At 36.0% G+C, this 22,498-nt stretch overlaps 2 protein-coding genes across 3 annotated transcripts; one reads left to right on the top strand and one right to left on the bottom strand.

The window, feature by feature from the left end:
* The first annotated feature begins 474 nt into the window (after positions 1-474).
* LOC116205711 (epimerase family protein SDR39U1 homolog, chloroplastic) lies at positions 475-6,875 on the top strand. The gene is made up of 13 exons (XM_031538357.1): positions 475-743; positions 881-937; positions 1,618-1,693; positions 2,306-2,365; positions 2,783-2,901; positions 3,466-3,510; positions 3,655-3,733; positions 3,903-3,964; positions 5,207-5,309; positions 5,783-5,843; positions 6,077-6,147; positions 6,341-6,480; positions 6,571-6,875. Exons 1-13 carry the CDS (start codon positions 645-647, stop codon positions 6,670-6,672), a joined length of 1,074 nt encoding a protein of 357 aa, XP_031394217.1. The 5' UTR covers positions 475-644; the 3' UTR covers positions 6,673-6,875.
* A 1,692-nt stretch (positions 6,876-8,567) lies between these two features.
* LOC116205579 (ubiquitin recognition factor in ER-associated degradation protein 1) lies at positions 8,568-12,585 on the bottom strand. Of its 2 annotated transcripts, none has more exons than XM_031538207.1 (10): positions 12,476-12,585; positions 11,823-11,871; positions 11,317-11,397; positions 11,025-11,049; positions 10,869-10,901; positions 10,606-10,727; positions 10,380-10,510; positions 9,691-9,914; positions 9,035-9,288; positions 8,568-8,928 (listed from the first exon to the last, which is right to left on the bottom strand). In XM_031538207.1, exons 2-10 carry the CDS (start codon positions 11,823-11,825, stop codon positions 8,836-8,838), a joined length of 966 nt encoding a protein of 321 aa, XP_031394067.1. In that variant the 5' UTR covers positions 11,826-11,871; positions 12,476-12,585; the 3' UTR covers positions 8,568-8,835. The 2 variants fall into 2 exon arrangements, with proteins under 2 accessions (XP_031394067.1, XP_031394068.1); XM_031538208.1 differs by having other exon boundaries at positions 11,823-11,867; positions 12,476-12,562.
* Between the last annotated feature and the right edge of the window lie 9,913 nt (positions 12,586-22,498).

Here is a 22,498-nt window from a genome sequence, read left to right as displayed (position 1 = left end):
CTCGGATAACCTGCAAGAAAGGGAATATCGGGAGGGAATCCCGATTTTCCTCTCCGATGACTAAATGAGTAATCGGAAATAGAATGAATGAATGAATTGCCCAAGAACTAACATACCCGGAATATATATAATTATTTTTTAACCGCTGGCGATTGAATTCAAAATTAAATTCAGATAATTGTTCTCATAAAGTTTGTGACTAGCCCTTTTTCTATATTCAGCAAAAAAAAAAAAAAAAAACGGTGCAAAGTGACGAGAACGAGAAAATTGCCACGGGTTGGCATTCACATGTCGGGAAGTTAACGTACATGTATAATTATATCACATGATTGCCTGGGCCGCGATTATTACATCGTTCGCTTCTCCCTCTCTCTGTGGACGATCCAACGGCAGGGAAGGCGTAGGTGCGTACGACCATTGATAGAACTTCCCTACATCGCATGTATTATTCCTAGGACTGCTTTCCCACTCTCACTCTGTCCGGTGCACTCATCAGATCAGAGTGACGGAGAAGCTGTGGCGCCAAATCAGACACGACACGACCCGACCCTCTTATTCTTCTTCTTCTTGTTCTCTTCTGCTGTGCAACTCGACTCCGTCTCTTCTAGTCCACCCACCGTCACGCTCATTAAGCTAGCCGCGCTATGGAGCTCTGTTCTCCTTCTTCTTCAGGGGCCATGGCCCTGACGTGGGCTCGTTCCATCTCACCTAATTCTCTCCACATTTCGCATCCTCCTTTCTCCGTAAGAATCTCTTCCTTTACCCTCTCTTCCTTTCAGTTTCCGCCCCCATTCGACTCTCTGGCGATCTCTTCTCTGTTATATATCTGCACTGACCATATTTCCTCCTTTTCTTTTTGCTTTCGGTGGTCAACTTGTAGATGGCCTGCGAAACTAGGCGGCTCAGGGTGTGCTGTGCTGCCGATCAGTCTCAAAAGGTAGCCCCCATGCTCCATTTCCTTAGAACCGGTTGTGCGTGTCTTTGAAAATTATGCAAAAGCTTTGTACTTCACTAATTAAGCAAAGCTTGAGTTGAGTATGAAGGATACCCAGTAGTGGTTTATACCTGTATCAGCCCAATGGAGCACGACTGGATTGAGGTTTGCTTGATTGTAACTCAAAATTGCTGTTTTTGCCACCGCCGTCACTCTTCAATAGCTATATACAAATTGTGCCATGGCTTGGAATGGAGCTGAACTACTGTTCGTATTTTCGGCATTGGCTTGATTGTGCAGTAACTCGCAGTCTTTGATGACAATTTTGTAAGGGAGGAGTAAAGCTTCCTGTAGTTATTGCTGTTTCGATCGCATTCTTCTGAGCAAGCTACTTCAACTCAGTAACCCGGAAATTGAACACTTTGAGCATTTCGGTGTTGCTTGTTATTATTGTTGTGGTGTGGCTTCAGAGTGCTGATGTTTCATATTCTTAGCTCTAAGTGGTGTTTTTGGGGCTTCAAGTTTAGTATCTGATACAAGGGAAGCTTTCGTTCTTTACCTGAACTGGCGGGAGAAACGTCGACGAGAATGGCACTTGCCTCTATTTTGCTTTCAAGCTATGAATTATAACGTGTGGTCATCTTTTTGGCATTTCCTAATGAAATACTTTGTTCGTTTCGTAGGGTAACGGGATGACCGTGTCAATAACTGGAGCCACAGGGTTTATTGGTAAAAGATTGGTGCAGCGACTGCATGCAGGTCATGCTCATTTCAGGCCTTACTCTGTGAAAATTTGAATATAGTCATTATTCATTAATTTACATTTTGGTGCTCAATCCCCGATTAATGAGATTTTAGTGGATTGCCTGAGAAAAATTCTGTCAAATATATATCAGCTAAGAGTTTTATATGCAATTTGGCTGCAAATGGATATACGTCTCTTCCTACAAATATCTTCTCCTTGATTTTTGAAACTTATCATTCTCTTCATGCATTATCTGCAAACTTGCTCATTTCTCTCTTTAGTTGACATTAATGATGAAGGATTGAGAATTGAAGATGCTGTATCGATGAATATTTAATTTTCCATATCCAAAATTGAGTTATTTGTCATCTAACATAATATAGAATAGATTAAGATTTTTGTTCTGATAATTTTGATATCATACACTTCTAAGCATATTTTAGGGTGAGACTCTCTCTCTCTCTCTCTCTCTCCCCCCATGTTATTCTGTCAATACTTCATATTGCCATCTTAAAACCCCTTTCTCTCTTGAATCCAGTGCGTATGGTTGATAATCTCAGATATTCTAATAATCCGGTACGAATTAGATGGACTAATTGGGCTTCTTAATGTACTGTGCAATGCAGACAATCATTCAGTTCATGTCTTAACTCGCTCCAGATCTAAAGCGGAGTTAATATTTCCGGGTAAGAAGGTAATGAATTTTTGTTTCTTATTTATATTCTAAGACTTTGGCAGAATCGACCTGTTTCTTTTAAGTTGTGTTTTGGATTGTTTGATCAAAGTGGTGTTTGCACAGTTACATTTCTTGCATTATCTCCTATTAAAATTTTCTCATTATATGTCTTCTATAGACGAGCATCTTCTATGTATGCATAAACTTGCTGTTGCACTCTTATCAGACAGATCCTTTATGTTTTTACTGAATTTGTAAATTTTGCTTCTTATTTGGCTTCCATTAGTCATCAGGCATATATCAACTTTTAGTACTCTTATTTTTCAACTAGCACTATAATATTTTCATATTGCATGTTGTTTTTCCATATTTTACCTCGGAATTAATTCCGTTTGAATTTATTTTTGAACGCTTCCTGGGAATACAGTCAAGGATTTTCCAGGAATTGTGATCGCAGATGAGCCTAAGTGGAAAGATAGCATTCAAGGTTCAAATGCTGTTGTTAATTTGGCTGGAACGCCCATCAGTACTAGGTGGTCTTCTGAGGTGACTATACAGACTAAGAACATTGCTTTGAATTTCTTTTGCGCTCTGACTATCTTGGACTTCCATGTTGTCTCAGGGCTAGATAGTGATTTTAGACTGTGTAGACCATTAAAAAGTTCAGTTGCTATTCAAAATGCCTCAGTCTCTTTGCTGAATTTAACCAGTATTATGGGCTCGAATGTGATGTTAAGTCTTGTTCTTAGATCATTGTGATGGAGAATCTAGTTGCTTCTGTTTAACACAGATAACCTTTCTTTGTATACGCAACACAGTGTAACTGAATAACAGAAAGATGACATAAGCAAATAAGTAATTAGTGTTTTGACTGAAATTTTCCAGCCATGACTGTTATTAGTATCAAAATTTCTCACTTTCACTGGTGGTACAGGCCAATGCAAATATGGCATACTGTGAAAATTTGCCTTTCTTTGGTTGTATAGCATGCACCGTATTGCATTTATCAGATTTCAAAAATACTTGCCACTAGGTTAAATTAGCGATGACACAACATATGTGGGTCTACGAGTATCATAGAAACCTCAGTGACAATCTTATATGCTGCAGGTCAAACGGGATATCAAGGAAAGCAGGGTTAAAGTAACTTCAAAGGTTGGGAAACTTCTTGTTTGCCACTCATGCACATCATAGTCACCTGAAAGAATGTCCTTACTTCTTCTGTTTCCGAAAAGAACTCAAGCAGTGAAGGGATTCAATCTTCTCTGCTCTCTTATTGTTTTCCAAATGGTTGTGAAGGTTGTGGATCACATAAACAGCTCGCCTGAAGGCTCTGGACCCACTGTCCTGGTTAACGCGACTGCTGTTGGTTATTATGGTCTCCTTCTTGCCCAGACTTCTGCTTTTTTATTTTCTTTTCCCCCTCCTCCTCGTCCTTGCAATTCCCCTTTTTAGCATTTGTGTACTGTGATTATTGCTTAGAAAACTCTTAAGATTATCCAAAATGTGATATATATTCAATTTATGTTGTTCTTCTGAGTGTTCAGGTACCAGTGAGACAAAAGTGTTTGATGAGCAAAGTCCATCAGGAAATGATTACTTGGCAGAGGTCAGTGACATGATTCTTCTGGTGATTCTAGAATTTAATCATGTGAAATTCCAGGTCTATCAATCATGCCAAGCCATTTTGTTTAGGATTGACTTTACATTCAAGGGAATTTGGAGTCATCTGTTGCTGATAATACTTATAAATTTCATTATCTTTGATGACTGAGAACTGAGTGAATGTGTATGACATGGAAATATTCTTTGATCTTAAATTTTGAATTGCTTTTCATCATTTGTTGGTTAACTCCCTGAAACTTATAGCCGTACAGGAAGAATAGGCTAATAACTTCTGTTCAATTATCTATGTAAAACTGTGATGAAAAGATAACACCATACATATGTATAATTTGGGTATACTGTCTATCATTCACCAGCCTAAATATGCTATGGAATCTTATGATGGAGGTGATTTTGTCATTACCCTGAAATAGGAAATGTTTCTAGTAGTTTGCAGGTTGACTGAGTAGCTTAAATTGATGGAGGAAAATGTAATTTATTCTTGCCTGCCAAGTCTGGTGTGAAGTGATTAGTTAATTATTTAACAAGAAGGGCCTTTTTCATTTATTTCAGTTTCACTGCTTTAAAGGCAACATTATGGACATTCTGCTTGATATTGAATCTGCCATTTGTGGATCTTTGATGTCTGCTCAACTTGAATCTATCTAATCTGAAATGATTGTAGTCCTTTCAGCACTGTCTCTATCATAAATATTTATAGATAAGTAAATTTAAAATCCTGATGGTCCTACCTCACCATATAATGAGAAGGAAGGACCAATAAAATCATTGTAATTCAGCAAAATATGGTCCATTATCCATGTAAGTAATGGTTCATTCCCCCATTTGCTGCAAATTTTAATAATACTTCCTCATGCCATGCGGCTGAGGTAAAATTACCCAAGAATTGCTCAAAATAAGAACTATACTTGATAGGTTGTTGACCAGTTAGAATGTTGCCAATCCCTTTTGAAGGCCTTGAACTCTCAAATACTTTGGTGAGAAGAATTATGCATATGCTGGTACAGGCTGTGCAAATTAATAAGCTACTCAGGACCTCGCCTTTTCTGGCTGAGTGGTATTCAGATTCATCATAATACTTGCCAGCACAATTTAGAAATCGGAAACATCTTGGAGAGCAGAGTTTTCTCAGTAAACATGTATTTTGTGTTTTGACTATAACCCGTCTCATTTATGCCTGAACAAACTATATTAGTACTTGCCCTTGTCTACTGCTTTTCTACAGGTTTGTAGAGAGTGGGAAGCAACAGCCCTCAGAGTAAACAAGGGTGTTAGATTAGTACGCATCCGAATTGGTGTAGTTCTTGGTAAAGATGGGGGTGCTCTAGGTACGTCAAATGTACACCTAGAAACTAACCTTTAATTATATGCAGTAATTTCCTTTAAGTAAAAACGAGTGGAATCAGTGGATTAACCTCGTTTCCATTACATTGCTGGTTCTTGTGATAACCAAGATGTATAATTGATTACGTATCTTCACATCTGTTCATGGCTTTTTCTTTTTAGTTTATTGGCCCTCTGATATGTGTGGTTTAGTTCTCTCCTTTGTCTACCACGTATGTTATCATTCTGTTCTGGAAGTACTTTTCATGATGTAAGCAATATAAGTTTGATAACTTATTCGGTCCATTATTTTGAGAAAACTACCTTCATTCATTCTTAAACTTTAAGATTGTAAGGGGTTGATTTTATAAGGGTTGGCGAAAATGTCTAGGATCTGATGCGATTCTTTCAAGTTCTAACTTACTGAAAACATGACTTTTACTAATATGTTCCCATTTTCTTGTTTGTGCCAATGCAGCTAAAATGATTCCAATATTCATGATGTTTGCTGGTGGACCTTTGGGATCTGGACGACAGTGGTCAGTATTTTTCCTTTCTGCGTGGAAGATATAACAATGTGCTTATCATAACTCTAGAACCACAGAAAGTCCTCGTCTTGTTGATAATTTTTCATTCTCAAAGCACAGAGAAATGATCTTTGTTGTTTTGGTTTTCAATCAATTCAATGATTATGAACTGCTCCTTCTCCTTTCGTCTTCATGCTGAAAGTCTTCTCATGTTGACATTTCGCTCTTCCTATTTTATGATATAGGTTTTCATGGATACATTTGGATGACATGGTGAATCTGATTTATGAGGCTCTATCTAATCCATCTTATGAAGGTAAACTATGTAAGATTGTTTTGATTCGGGAAATCAGCTGCAAGTAACTTTCTCGACGATTCATTTGCTGCATCGTGCAAACTAGTAATTTGTTCAAGTAATCACGGTTTGTCCTTAATTTTGGAACAGTATGTTGTTTTAGTATATGCTTCGGCTCTTTGACTAAATTTTAAGGTTAAACCCCCTTATGCAGGAGTAATTAACGGAACCGCACCCAATCCTGTTCGAATAGCTGAGATGTGCCAACATCTTGGAGACGTATTAGGCCGTCCCTCGTGGCTGCCAGTGCCAGATTTCGCCCTCAAAGCTGTGTTGGGAGAAGGAGCTTGTGTGGTAAGAACTTATTGACTGGAAATTCCTTGTGTCATTCATCCCTGTCGCTTTTCGTGACATACTGCTGAAGATGGTTGAGGATGGATTCAGGTTCTGGAAGGGCAAAAGGTGGTTCCAGCTAAAGCTAAGGAGTTGGGTTTCTCCTTCAAGTACCCATACGTGAAGGATGCGCTAAGATCCATTCTTTTGTGAGAGGTCATAGCACGTCGAGGAAGACCAGTGCGACTCTCGAGCCATTCATTATTCTTTCATCCTATAGAATATTACGATCCTACAAAGCATGAAGTAGATGATTTGTCTGGTTTTGTCGAGAATTACATAAGCGTAAAAGCTCCTTCCAAATGTCTTACCGAAAATCACAGCCTTCGCCCTTAATGCTTCCTTCTTGTTTCTTCCAAGTGTGCCATATCTCTAACCCTTGTTATGTTCCCATATCTCGGTTAGCTGTACGATGACTTTCTCAAGTGATGGAGCAAGAGGTAACCTCAACAGGATTTGATCCCTTAGTAGCGGACGTTTGACTTAGCAATACAAGACCCAATTGACCAATAAAGGTGATGACATAGTGGTTTTAAGTTGACTAAGACTATCTATTCACTGTCTCTAATTCGAGTTTCTGAAATTGGTCTATCACTGCCACATAAGCGTTATATGACAGTTATATCATTTAGAGACATTAAGTAAAAACAGGCCGTTGGGACCCACATTCATAAATCTGACCGTTAGGGCATTGCCTCCCATGGCTAGATTTATATATTAAAATAAACAAGGAAAAGTTGTTGCCGCGTAGAGCCCGTTGTTGCCATGCAGCAGCAACTCATTGCGTCTCTATCAAAGAGATGCGTCTCTTTGGCCAGAGACGCCCCTGTGCTTCGGTCTTTGGGCCAGGTCTCTAGAGATGCCAAGTGGCGTCCCTCTTGGGCTCGAGAGATTACCGTTGGATAATAATCTAAATATAATGATCTAGTGGTTTTAAACTTACTCCTATGTCATTTGGTAATTCAAAGGTCCCGAGTTTGATTTCCCTTCCCCTCTATGCATTTACGTCAAAACATTTGATAGAAGTGCGTTGTTCGCTTGGGCTTATGGGACACTAGTTTCTGTGAACTATACTAGGTCTTTAATGGTGCTACGCTGACTGGGCCAGTGCTTACGTTAATTGTTCAATTCGTCTCTTATATTTATGGTTGAACACGAGAGTCTAAACATAGCGGAGCTGCAAGAGTGTTATTAGTACTGCCCATCATATTATTCATATATATATATATATATATATAAACCTCGAGACCCAAGTGAAGATGATGGCCAGCTCTTCCATAAGGTTAATGAGTCATGTTTCAAAATTTCATCATCGATAATCAATCTTTTGCTCCCACTTGAGCATAAATGACTGTTCTGGAGATAGTCAAACCAAACGGGGCATAATATTCACTGCATGACGCCAATGTTTTAAAAATCTGGCTCCAGCGTCGAGCTGGACTCTTCCCCCCCGTTAACCACAGGTTTGACTCTTTAGATTTTTATTATTTAAATAAATTTAAGTAATTCTTGGTTTATTGAGACAAACATTAAAAGCTATGAAGAAATTTAAAAATTGACGAACTGAATTATAAAAAGTATTTCAGGTAACTCTTATCTTTTTTAAAATGTTTAACTATATAAAAAGAATGTTATAATAACAAACAAGTTTGAAACCGGTATACAAATATTCAATATTAATCTTTAATTTGACCAAATTACGTTTACATGAGATGAATTCAATATTTAAACTAAAACTTGAAAAAGGAATTTGTATCTATTATAAATTGTATAACTACCAGTTTGAATATAAAAAAATCTTTCTTATTTTCGCTAACCAAAATCTGGGGAGGGAAAAGATTTTTCCTGAATTCATCGGTCCGGCCATGATGTTTGCATTATTTCAGTCAGAAATGATTAGTAACTGGGTTTTACCATTTTCGGCCTGGTTTTTCAATCTGATTAGGTTATTGTTAAACCCAGCTTCAACGAGGCAATGTTGTGGGTTAACCAATTTGACCGGCCAGGCCAGGTTTTGCACGACACATTGGATCAGAAGAGATCGTCGATGTCAATCAGGAAAACCATGATTTTAATGTTATAACTTGTAATGTTAAAAATATTCACAATCACCTACATAAGAATCATTATTTTCAGTATGCATACAGCCATTCCATTCCACCATACCCAACATATCCGAACAGGGCCGAGTGAGGGTGCAAATAGGTAAAGCTCCTTCGCCCATATTCTCAGGCTTCATACAAAAGAGCAAGGCAAAAGCACAGTGAGGCAAATTCCCGATTTTAAGTTTGTCCATGGTCCGAGTTAGGACCCCAATCAACCCCTCAGGGAATAAGACTTCCCAGTAAATGCTTGGAACTTCGGCTCCTCTTTCTGGGGTTCCTCCTGTTTGGTCTCCTTTGGGACTTCCTGCAAGATTTTCCAAGGAATAGCAAAGTTTAAAAACCCTGGCACTTCATATATGTCTCACACAAGCATTATCCATCTATTTCGAAGATGAATAGAAGGAGAGCACCTTTTGCTTTTCCTTAGGAGTGTTGCGGTTCGATCCAAACACAAGCTTTCCCTGAGCCTGTCGTGCTGCTGAACTTCGCGAGTTGGAACCAGCAGGAGCCTGCCCATTACCACTGGCAACAGCAGGTTGCTTGTCTCTAGAAGTAGAGGTTGAAGCAGGCAGCGGCTGATATTGCAACTGTTTCCCATCCAAACGTCTCCCTACTCCAGTGAAAGGGTTGAATTTCAGTTCAGTATCAGCTGACGCCTCTTCACCTGCAAGTTTCATCAATAATATAAGTTACAATACAGCTGAAGAAAACCTAGAGAAAGAAAGCCATTCAAGATAAAATAAATAAGGTGCTCATATTCTCCAAGCATTATGAATAAAATAAAAATAAAAAACAAAAACACCTCTAAAAGAAATATGGGCATTTGCAACGGTTAATTTCAACTATTAATGAAAAATGATATACATGAGAGATTACAGAATTGAGGAATTCACATGATGTTTGCGTTAATAAGCTGGTGGCATTTAAAAATTCCCAATGTACAAGGCCTGAATTTAAAAGCATATATGCTATTTTCATATACTACTTTCATATTACAAATATTAGATTAGGATACTTCACTTTCCAACTATTATTTGGCAAATAATAATATAGAGAAAATTTTCACCTTCAGCAGGTGCCTTGCTGTGAGCAACAGGCGCCACAGACCTTTCAGGTTCTTTGTAGTCCAATGGAGGAGCAAAGTCAACTTCACAGTCTGTCTCGATTATACTTATAGCATTAGATGGCTTTGTCTCTACAATATCTATGTAATACTTTTTGTTGTTGTATGCAACCATGATACTGTCCCCAGTGGTTAAACAGGAGTAACTCCTCAGTGTGGTTTCTAAGCTGAATGATCCCAAAATAAAAGGGTCAGATGCAACATCGAATATATCATAACATCAATCAATTACGAAGGACGCCATCAATATCATTTACAAAAATGAGAAGTTCCACACAACCAAAAAAAAAACAAAGAAAAGACAAGTACATCAAACATGGTAAAACACTAAACTAGGTGAGTTGATTACATGGCACCGCATATAAAAGGGGATATAGGCAATGTCTTTGTTCATTATCTTACTAATGCCCATCATAAATTCATGACTTGGGTACTGATGTTGTCAAATTGTATTGAGAAGCATAGAAAGAGGTTGCCGAGCACTCCTATTTATTTTGTTAGCGATTACTGATAGAGAACAATCACCGTTCAATAATTGCTGCTTGATTAGATACAGTGGATAAGTTACAGTCACGTCAATGTCCACCTAAGCATGTGAAGAACTGGATAGTCAACAGATAATGGCAACTCACATTGCTTTGGGATTGGAAATATCCAAGAAATCCTTTGTGTGGGGTTGCAATTTAACATATGTTCCCTTTGGAAGAGTCACATTCTTGACTTGCACAAAGTCTCCTTCTTGTAAGAGCAGGTTCTCCATCATCTAAATCACATAAAAGTAAAAAAATAGGATGGTATCAAGGACAGTTCATAGGACAGAATCATAAATGCATTGGCTGTAATGCAAAAAAAACCTACCCAATATGGCATATATATCATCCCTTCTTCAGCAATGAACTCAAGAACCCCACAGTGAGAGACCCGCTCAGTCTCCTTGTTACGAAGCTCAAACAACATAGGGTAATCAATATGCAAAGATGCTGCAAATGAAGACTTAAAAATAAGCATATGATCTAACACCATTTACTATGATCGGTAGAAAATTAACCGGAGCATAAGCCGAAACAGAACCCAGCATAAACTCTGAAACAGGAAAACTAGGGAAGAGTAATGGGACTCACCAAGGCGATCAAGGGCAGAGGGAGGCATTATAACTGGAGGCAGAAAAACAAGAAGAAAAACATTATTATTTCTGATCACTGAATATGCACTAAAATGTATCAAAACGAGGACGTAAATTTGTATGCTAATCTTAAGCAATCAAAGTACAGACTTACTTTTATCACCGCTTTCAATTTGCGGCTGCAAAAAGAAGAAAGAGTTAAAAATCGCTATTTAGCAAATCTAACGGATGTGCAAACTACTTCATGCCTACATGCAGACAACAACTCCCAGCCTTCCAGAAAACCTTGTTTGACATTTAAGAAATATCACTAAAGAGAAAGACTATAAATAATTGTGAGCAGACTTCAAGCTTAAGTAGGCATACAAATAACAAAAACAATGCTTATAAAGGAAAATTTATCATAAATTGGTAGAATTAAAAAGTAGTCCAGAATGTGCTCCAACCTTTTCAATAAAAGATGCAGGGTAACAGCGATATGTTTGCTCAAATGAGGTCCCATGATATCCATATCCACCTCCAAAATACTGCAATGGTTAAATTATCAGAAAATCCCAATCCTAACTAACAGAGCAATAAAAAAAAAAACCAAAATCCAAAATCCATGCAATGCTATCTAACATTGAACAAATAAGTCAGCTTTCTTCTACAAGGCACAACTAAAACCAGTGAACACATTTGTTGCTAAAGACTGACAACAAATTCACAGTGATCATGTGTTTTCAAGAACCCGGCAGTTAAAATATATAATTACGTCAACCTAAAGAGTTTGTGCTTGGGATCTGGGAAATAAACAATGACAAGTGCTTCAATTATTGGGCAATAAATTTCAAGAAGTCTAGTACAAGAAGGAAACACGTCTTGATCAATTTCCACACAGCAGCTCCAAATATCCCAAACAACAAAGGAAATATGATTTCATCAAAGGCATCAATACCAAAGAAGATTATACCATTTTGGGCAGCCTGTGGGTCGTTGCGTGGTAATCAACCTTCAGCTACCTATAGTAGAGCAAACAGAGAGACAAACGAACAACCGTTAACCAATGAAAACGAAGGTATCCAAGCACAAGGAGAAAGCAACGTGCCCTGAACACAAGACTAGACTGATTGTTAACCAATGTGCAGAATATGAAAGAGTACAATAACGCAAAAAGAAGAATTCCCTCATCTCTCAGCACAATTCAATCAGTTCATCCTCTATATAAGCGAATGGAAAAACAAGCAAAGAACTTCTTCACCGATCGATAAAAGCAACTAACTTACTCCTAAGATCGCCACAATGCAATTAGAGAATATCAGATTGAAGTGAAGTTCTGGCACAGAATCACTACTCGAAGCTAAAAATACGCGATAGGGTAAAATCACATCGATAGAAGACAGCATGAAGATCAGATTTTTAATCAACGCAAACTGATTGCATCCAAGGAAGTGACAGGCGGCACCGAAATCGCCACTGAAAACAAACCCTTGGACTCGAATTCTCCCCACCACCGGAATCAGACAAAACCAAACGGGAATCCCGATCAAAGCAAAGGTTGCGTAAACCCTAAGATCGAATCTAGGGAGGAAAAGCTGAGATTCGATGAGGGTTGAGAGGTATTACCGTTCGCAGAAGAGGACAGAGCTAGAGAGAGAACGCTCCAGCTTTGTCTATGGAGCTTTAAAGGAGGAAGGGAGGGGAAGGAAAGAGGTGACGCTCTAATTTGGTAACAAGTCGTTTCGTGCTGAAGGGGTTGCCGTTTTAATTTTCTGTCCCTTTCTTCTTTTTTTTTTAAAGCCTTTTCCTCGTTATGGGTTAGGCAAGGGGTGAGAATTTGGATCGTATTGGGCCGAAATATGGCTACTTATGTTAGGCCCAATATGATTTTATTGGGCCGAAAATATCGCTACTCATTGTGTTCTAACGGACTGTTTGTCTGGGCGGAATCCCAATGTGGATCCGGCCCAATTCTGCCAGAATGTAGAAGCCCATATTTCATTGCCAACTGGAATCAGAATTTGAAATCAGACCGTAGCCCAATTCCGTACGGACTTGGGTTTGGCATTCCCCCCTAAAGGCATGTTTGGTTCATGGGATAACCTATTTCATTCCCCGTGTATTCCATACGGAATCCGCATTCCGACTTTTGGCTCGCTTATGATGCGGAATACTTATTCCAGATGGGCATGACAATCCGGCTTTCATCAAGAATTTGAAAGCCGCCCTTGAATGTCTGAAATAGCCATTGGATATCCAAAAAGGGGTGTGAAAATTCGAAAATACCCTCACGTTTCTTTAGTAATTTCAATCTCATGCCATTGTTCTATCTCTCTACTTCCCCGACGGGCCAAAGCAACCCAAGCTGAGAAGTGCTCGAGCCTTCCTCCGACTGCAATTCCTCCCTCGAATCTCCGCATCTCAACGACTCAACTCCGCCAGTCCACTCGACAACTCCAGTTCGCGAGTCGAAGCTCGCTCGTCAACCTGTTCCCCACTTGAAGACACTGATCCCCCTCTCTGCCGAAGTTATCTGCTCGCTTTCTACCCCAAGAATCCGTTGTAATTAGGTTTGTCCCGCTGCTTATCAAGTCTGAGATTTCAATTTTAAAGTTAATGGTAGTCGATTATCAAGTAAGGGTTTCCAATTTTAAGTTCAGATAATTGATTTTTAGGTTAGGTTTTCGAATTTCAAGTAGGTTTTTCGATTTGGGATGAGGTTTTCGAAGCTCTAGGTTGTCTTGAAAGCATAGTCTCCGGTTTTGATTCTTCTGAGGGAGGTGATTTGGGGAAACGAATTTTGCTTTTCCTCTACCCCGAAGCATACTGATATGTGTTTGCAGATTCAACTAAGATGTTTGTTCCTATTACTTCAGTGCTCCTTATGTGTTGTTTGCTACTGCCTTTCAGTGTTTAAAGTGTTTTTTCCTACTGCCTTAGTGCTGGAAATGGTGTTTGCTGATTGATAGAGGTTATTTCTGTTGTGGAAAGTGTTGTTCGTTCATCTAACCTGAAGCATACTAATATGTGTTTTCTAATGCAACCGAGATGTTTGTTCCTACTGCCTCAGTGCTCCTTATGTGTTGTTTGCTACTGTCTCTCAACGTTGAAAGTGTTGTTTCCTACTACCTTAGTATTGGAAATGGTGTTTAGCGATTGATATGTGTGTTTTTTGCTGTGAAAGAAGCGGATTGTTTGTTCCTACTGCCTCTGCTGATATGTGTTTTCTATTGTGTGTTTGTTCTTACTGCCACAATGTTTTCTGCTTGTGGTTAAGGAGATGAGTGGAATGGAATATGACTTATATGGCTTCATTATCTCGGGGAGTTATTGAGGGATAATTCATGGAGTTGTACTTTCTAATGATGAACAAATGAATGAACAACTATTGTCTGCTTCTTTGAACTCTGGGGACACTCGTTTTCAAATGAAATAAGACACTTTTCTAACTAAGTAGCTCATTCCCTTGGTAAGAATGTGCTCTCATTCACTACTTCCTTACGTTGATTATAAGACTACTATAAGATATTTTGAATCCATTTTGCAATTATGAATCACTTGAGTTTGCAAAGTAAGAGCAATGAGATGAAAGTCGTAGCTCTAACTGTGTGTATTCAAATGTGCACTATATTAAGGAGTATGATGGGAATATTATTGGAATTAGCTGCTTTATATGGTCCTAGCCAAGCATTAAGTCGTACGAGTTAAACTATTATGGCATGAGGGATCATATTAGGAGGCTTGTGTATGCAGATGACGTGACTTGCATTGAACAACTTAGAATGGATAGGAATGCATTTTTCAAATTGTATCATATGCTTCAAGAAATTGCAGGTTTGAAAAATACAAGAAATATGCATGTTGATGAGCAAGTGGCAATGTTTTTGTATGTTTTAACTCATCATTTCAAGAATTGAGTCATTAAACACCAGTTTGGTAGATCGGGTGAAACTGTAAACCGATATTTCCACAATGTTCTCAAAGCAACTTTACGTCTACAAGCTCATTTGTATAAGAAGCCCCAACCAATAGCTGCTACCTCACAAGACCAACGTTGGAAGTGGTTTAAGGTACCCGAACGAAAGCCAATTTTTGTCATATTAGTGAGCTAATATGGTGCTAACATTATATTTTGGTTCATGTAGAATTATTTAGGTGCTCTAGACAGGACTTATATCAAAATCAGAGTGCTCGAGGTTGATAGACTTAGATACAGAGCTCGTAAAGGGGATATAGCAACCAATGTGTTAGGAGTTTGTACTCCAAATATACAATTCACATATGTTCTTCCTGGACGAGAGGGTTTCGCAGCTGATAGGAAAGTATTAAGAGATGTTCTTTCTAGGGAACATTGACTTAGGGTGCCAACTGGCGAGTATAATAATTTTTTTATATTCATAATATTAAAAGGCAAGTTTAATAACATACAAAGTAATATAGGTTTTTTTGTCATCTTTTGAATATAGGTTGTTATTAAATCGTTGATGTTGGTTATACAAACTGTGATGGATTTTTGGCACCCTTTAGAGGTCAAATGTATCACCTCAATAAGTGGAGTCAAGGACATCGATCGAGAAATGATGATGAGTTTTTCAATTTGAGACATGCATTTGCTCGTAATGTCATTGAGAGGTGTTTCTGCTTGCTTAAGATTCGATGGGCTCTTCTTAGGAGTTCGTCATTTTATCATGTTAGGGTGCACAATAGAATTATAATTGTTTGTTATCTACTGCATAATTTTATTAGGAGAGAGATGGCTTTTGATCTTATGGAAGACCAACTAAATGAAATGGTTAGTGACAACCCTAATGAGAATGCCGATCATATTTTTGAGATTCAAACATCAAAATGTGTGGAGTAATTGGAGGAAACAGTTGGCAACTGAGATGTTTAATGAGTGGAACTCATCCACTACGTAGTTATATGTTGTGTTTGGGAATTGTAATGTAAACTTTGATAAGTTATTTTTTCATTTGTTTGGGATTGTATGTTGTATTCCCATTGCTTTTTGAAGACAATGTCATAAATCTATTTATGAATTTATGAAAGTCTTATTTCCCCTATCATATGTACATATATATCATTTTTTTGCATATATTCACTTAATACAACTCCTTATTACTATTTAATAAACAAAATAACAATTTATATCATGTAGGTGCTCTTGGTATAGAAAATGGAAGGCAGTTCTGCTTCCGTTACTTCCCAAGTGAGCAAGAGTGGCAAAAATAAATGGACTCTGGCTGAGGATGCAACCCTTATATCTTGCATGGTTGACCTAAGGAATATGGGCACCCACAATGCCGACACTGGGTTTAAGCCTGGCTACTTGCTAGAACTTGAGAAAATGCTTTTGGAAAAGCTCCCGAATTGCAGTATCAAGGCGAGACCTCACATTGAATCTCGATTGAAGACACTGAAGAAGGAATGGGCTATCGTGTATGATATGATGCTTAATACATAAGGCTTCGGATGGGATTCAACACGGAAGACGGTAATAGCGGAAGACGATGTTTGGGAGGTTTATGTTGCGGTAATAAATACTTCATCTATTATTTCGATATTGTATCGTCATGTTGATTTATAATGTTACTAACACTCTATTGTTTCTGTTTTTAGACTCACAAAGAAGCCGCTCCATTTAGACTGAAAAGTTTTCTCCATTTCGAAGAATTATCTATGATACATTCGAAGGATCGAGCTACTGGAAAGGATGCTCAAGCGGTTGAAGATATTCTGCAAGAGCTTGAGGTTGAAGATTTGATTGGAGCAGCCGAACAAGCGGATGTGAATCCTTCAAATCAAAATGAATTTGCCAATGCGAATACCCCTACATCAAGAGACGCTTCTCGTGCTCATCTGCCACCGATAGAGGACCCGAGAAGTGCTTCTTCGGGAAAAAAGAGGAAAAAGAATGAAGCTGACTTCTCAATGATTTCTCAAGCCGTGAATACTATGGCAGCCGACATGAAAGAGGTTTGCATGATGCTCCCAAAGAGTGTTCACTCTGACATCATTCAGGAGAAGTTCCTTGAACTTCCGGGAGCTCTTTGTAGTGTTGATGGCCTTACTTCAGCACAAGTGCGCATGGCTATTCAAAAGTTCGAAAACCATCCGAATTATATCTTGCTATTTTTTGGTACCGACCCATAAGACCGCTTGGAAATGGTTCAGGATTTCCTTGCAAATCACTAAAGCAGAACAACAAGGTAAATTTCTTCCTGGAGTTTTTTGGGATCTTCCTATTAGGGTAAAAATGAAATTGTACTAATGTGGAAATAGTAGTTTGATTCTTTTGTGCAATAATAATGGTTGTGAATGTGACTTGGTATTTATATTTTGGCAACAATATGTTAAGTGTTGTTTTGGTATGTATATTTTCGCAGCTATGTTTTTGAGTGGTGTCATGCGTCCCAGCTCGAGATCTAAGATTGTCAAGGTACGGACCCACATTATGAGTTTCACCTGATAATTTAACAGCCACTTAGTTTGAGATCTCATTAACTGGAAGTAATCTTTTCTAGGTGAATTTGCTGGCGTCGAGCTATCTTTTTGAGCGAATATGCCTGCAGGCAAAGCGTTCCCCCATCAAACAACAGGAGAGGTTGATATGTAGCTATATTGTGTTTGCATGTGCTAAAATGTTTGTGTGTATGTTTTCCTACTTCTATTGTTAAATATGTACTGCGTATGTCCCTTTGTTTTGGGATGAATATTGTACTATATATGTTAATTGTCAAGCAAACTGTAACATTCATCATCTTTGTTCTTATCACATTATGCCTTGAACATTTGAGTACGAAATTCATTGGTGCAGGGAGTGAAACTTTTGATGGTTTTACCGTGTTCATTTCCGAAAAATCAACGGAATTCAAACAAAGTAACTTTGGTCGATAATCGTTTTATTTTGCAATTATTATCGTGAAAATAGATTTACAAATAAATTCTCATTAAGGAATTGTGAAAAAATGATTTTAAAAAAGATTAGCATATGAAAAACTACAATATTGAAAATTTTAAATCCGAATGGGATTAGTCTCAGTCCTCGGAAAAACAAAATTACTATAGAAAGAAAATTATTGTAAGGAATACAAAATCCTTAAGTAAAAATGGCTATTCTTGGTTAATTATTTAATTAATAATTAAATTATAATGTATGGTAATTTTTTATTATAACAAAATATGTTTTTATTAAGAAATTTTTTTATTAATTATTTAGATAATTAGGCATATTAATTTATTAAAATAGTTATTTCTAATAATTTCAATTAAAAAATAATATTATTAATGCATTATTAATAAACGCCCGTAATGTTACCAATTTTACTATTTTTAGTTAGGGTAAATTACAAAAAAAAAATCCAAATTTTGTAAAATGTCTCAATTTTGTTCTAAATTTTGTTTTGTAACAGAAAAAACTATAAGTTTTCTAAAATGTCTAAAAAATGACATCCGTTATAACTTCCGTCAATTTTTGCCTACGTGTGACTTATGTGGACTGTTAAAGAGACCCACCATCAACAGCAAAAATTAACGGAAGTTATAACGGATGTCATTTTTGAGACATTTTAGAAAACTTATGGTTTTTTTTGTTACAAAACAAAATTTAGGATAAAATTGAGACTTTTTACAAAATTTGAGTTTTTTTTTTGTAATTTGCCATTTTAGTTAAAATAATTACTTTTATTACTAATCACAATTTTCATTAACTTTAATTAAAATAATTAATTTTTAAGAAAATATTTACTTCTTTCTATTATTTAAAATGTTTAATTTTATTAATTATAAAAATTGTTATTAAAGTTATCTATTTATTCTATTAAACCCAATTATATTTGGCATGAAAGGCATTTTTTTCTTTTCATCCGATTTCTGTTCTTTCCATTCCTTATTCAACAAAACCAAACTTTAGAATTATAATTATCAGATTTGTTATTCCCTCCAACCAAACAAATAAAAGTTCATCATAATTTCTATACTATTCTTCGCTTATTCTAATCTCTCTCTATTTTATTATGTATCAATTACATTCCAGCAAATCAAACATAATCTTAAAGTGTTAAAAGACAACTTCATTTATGTCAAGCCACTTGAACTTTTTGAATATTGGGTCAGGCCCCATCCGAATTTCAACTCTCCATTGAGCCCAAAGGCCCTAAGTAGTCCATAGACCTCATGTACTAGTCCTGTTCTTCTATCGAACAGTCCCGGACCCAAACTATTGCAATATTGGGACAACAATATGTTTAGAAATAAAAAATATGTAAATATGTATATATATATATATATATATATACATATATTGATTAGGTAATAGAGTCTTTAAGAGCAACTCCAATGGCAGGGGACAAATCACAGATTTGGGGGACCTACTTTGGTGCCTTATAGGCGCCACATCGCTGGAAATTGTCCCACTTAAAAATGGGACTCTCTTCAATAATTAGTCTTTTGTGGCTCCACAATTTTTTTATATAAATAATTTATAATATCAAATAAATATTAATTAAGTTGATATAAAATAATAAAAGGTTCAGTGAATTGTGGGGCTAACAACTATTCCAAAAAATAAAAAAAATAAAAAACAAAAGGTTTAGTGGATTGTGAGCCGGCTGGCAGCGCCTGATTGGCCCGAGGAAAATTGGGCCGATCTAGGTAAGATGCAATCGGTCCATCTTTTTTCTTCCTTTTTTTTGGCTCTAATTGTTGGGTTTTTTTTTTGTGGGGGGTGTCCTCGGAGGTATTCTAAGAAAAACATGTTTTCTTATATAAAATAATAAAAACATTTCAAATATTATTTTTATTTACATTTATACAAGGACAAAATGTTGCTTATATTTCAAATAGATATTAATTTTTTTAATTCTTTATTTTCAATTTTCTAAATTTTACCATCTCTTCTATAAAAAGTTTCTTTTATGACAATTATCTATTACTTCAACATTTACAAAGTTTTAATTTGATGTATCAATGTGTCTTCACATCCTCATTGATTACTCAAAATTTTAACTACATCATTGAATTTGTACATGTATTTTATGATTATGATTATAAGTCAACGTATTTTTTGACAACGTAAAATAAAAATAAATGAAATAAAAAGATTATTGTTTAAATACTTTAAACCCATGCATCGCATGGGTGAATTAATCTAGTAAATCATCCTAGAGGGAAAGGAAAAGGAAGGAAAAAAATCATATTAGTCTTTTTAAATTCTTGATAGTTTAATTGTGCATTTTCTCTCCAAATCCTCCCAATTTGGAGGAATAGAAATTTTAAGAAAGCAAAGGAAAAGAGAGAATTTTGTTTCCCTGCATTTTTCTTCCTCTTTTTAAAATTAAACAATCCAGATGAGAGAAAAGGGACCTCTCCCCTCTCCCTCCCTTTCCCTTGCTTTTTTGCAAACCAAACAAAGTTTAACTTGCAAGCTTCACCGGGGTGAGGTTGGACTAATTCTTCTTTTGATGATCGATTCAATCTCTAATAAAAAAACTATATATTTTGGTTATATTTAATCTCTTCAGCAAGTTTAATAATGAGCATAACGGCCCCATTGTTCCGATGGAGAGAATAACCTATGATTATCTTTGTCGAAGGCCTCTGAGGATTGCCTTTGGCTCGCGAGCACATGATGACCGCAGGATGAGCTCACCGACCCTAAGGCGAGGCTTGTTGTCGGCCCTCGACAAGCCTCAACGTGGGTTTGTTTACTATTAGGATGGGGAGCTTGTTATTTAAAGGGCTAGGAAACTTTCTTATCTATATTACTGTAAAAGTAAAAAAGAAAGTTTTTGTCTAACTTTCACTTTTGCAAAACACCCTTACTAAAATAATTCTAATTAATAACATCAACTCATCTATATATATTCAAAATTGGGCAAACTATATATTTAGTTCTCTAAATTTGGATTTTTTTCTATTTTAGTTCATTTTTTAAATTTTTTTACCGTTATATCCCATACTTTTGAATATTTTTTATTTCAGTCATTTTCCTTTTTCGTGGTTCATTTTCATACAGTACATTTGATCACTTTTCTACTTTCGTCCTTTTATTATATTTTTTATTAGAAAAGATTTTAAATTTAGTCATCGACCTCTTAAAGTTATTCTTTTATCATAATTATTTTTTTGGTTCAATTTTTTCTTAGTATTAAACATTTTGTTTCTGATACTTTTACTCCTTAAATTTCCATAAATGCCTACACAACATTTTTGAAATTTATAAAAAAATATTATTTTAATTCCAAAAATAAAAACAAAATCTATCAAAATATATTTTGAGAAGGAAGATGGTAAATTGAAAGGGAGAGAGGTGGTAGTAGCTAGTAGAGGACGAAGTCAGGTACCATCACCCTAGGAGAGGTCACTTTAAGCCTATACCTTCATCCACGATTATATTTTGCAGCATCATTCCCTGCATCAAGGTGTACCATGTCCTTACTTAGTGTGTCATTACCAACCTCATAGTTATCGGTATAGTTCATGGCCATCGAACCATAATCGCCTTTATTTTCTAGTATTTTTCCATTTCTTTACTCACAAATTTGAGTATCGATCCTCCCAACGCAAACCGTCATTGTACTTGGCAAGATTGCATGCGACCTAAACGCTCGCCCCTACTCATTCTCTCAAGTAGGTTCATGATTTTTCTTTTATTATCTTGACATATTTTGTTTTATTTTTGAAATTAAAATAATAATCTTTTTAAATTTAAAAATGGCGTGTGGGCATTTATGGGAATTCGTAAGGTAGAGTATAAGAAAGTAAAATAGAAAAAAAATTAGGGAAAAAATAACTTTAAAAGGTTGACGACCAAAATTAAAATATTTTCTAATAAAAAATATGTAAAAGGACGAAAATAGAAAAGTAATCAGAGGTGTTGATGAAAATGAATCAAGAAAAAGGAAAATGATTGAAATAGAAAAGTATTCGGCGGTATATGATTTAAACGATAAAGAAATTTAAAAAATGATGAAAATGGAAAAGTATTCAAAACTAAAGGACTAAACGTATAGTTTTGCCTTCAAAATTGTATCCCTCATAATAAATACGATTATAAAAGTACTTTTATATACAGTATAAGGTCATGAAGGTAAAAGTCTCCATAAACAAGTACAAGTGTATATATAATTAGGACTAAATTAGTAAATAGATATAAATCATTAAATACTTAATCATTTTATTATACAAGCACATTCTTGATTTAAAATATATAATCTCAAAATTTAATTTGTAAAAGATACAATTTACTAAAATTGATATCTATAAAAAGCTTTTCGTCTATTATATGTAACCGAAAAATCTATTATATGCAATAAGTAAGTTTAAATATTGAACACTCTTAAAATTGTAATAGATAAATTTATTTATAAATTATTAAAAATAGATGATTAGATGTTTGTCTCTGCCTTATCTTAAGGCTTTCGAGTTGAGCTATTTGACTTATTCTTTTACAAAATACATGAACGACATCTACTAAATTTTTTTAAATTCGATATTTAAGAAAATATAATATGTTTTTCTAAATAATATTATTTTCTTCATGCATATTTGATATTATAATTCATTTCTAATTATTATGAATTTGTTATTGTATGCACTAATACTTGAATGCTTTCAATTGAAGAATATATATAACTTAATGAAAATCTC

Source organism: Punica granatum, chromosome 4 (genome assembly GCF_007655135.1).
Source record: "Punica granatum isolate Tunisia-2019 chromosome 4, ASM765513v2, whole genome shotgun sequence".
NCBI lineage: Eukaryota > Viridiplantae > Streptophyta > Magnoliopsida > Myrtales > Lythraceae > Punica > Punica granatum.
This window is presented reverse-complemented; position numbering and strand designations above follow the sequence as displayed.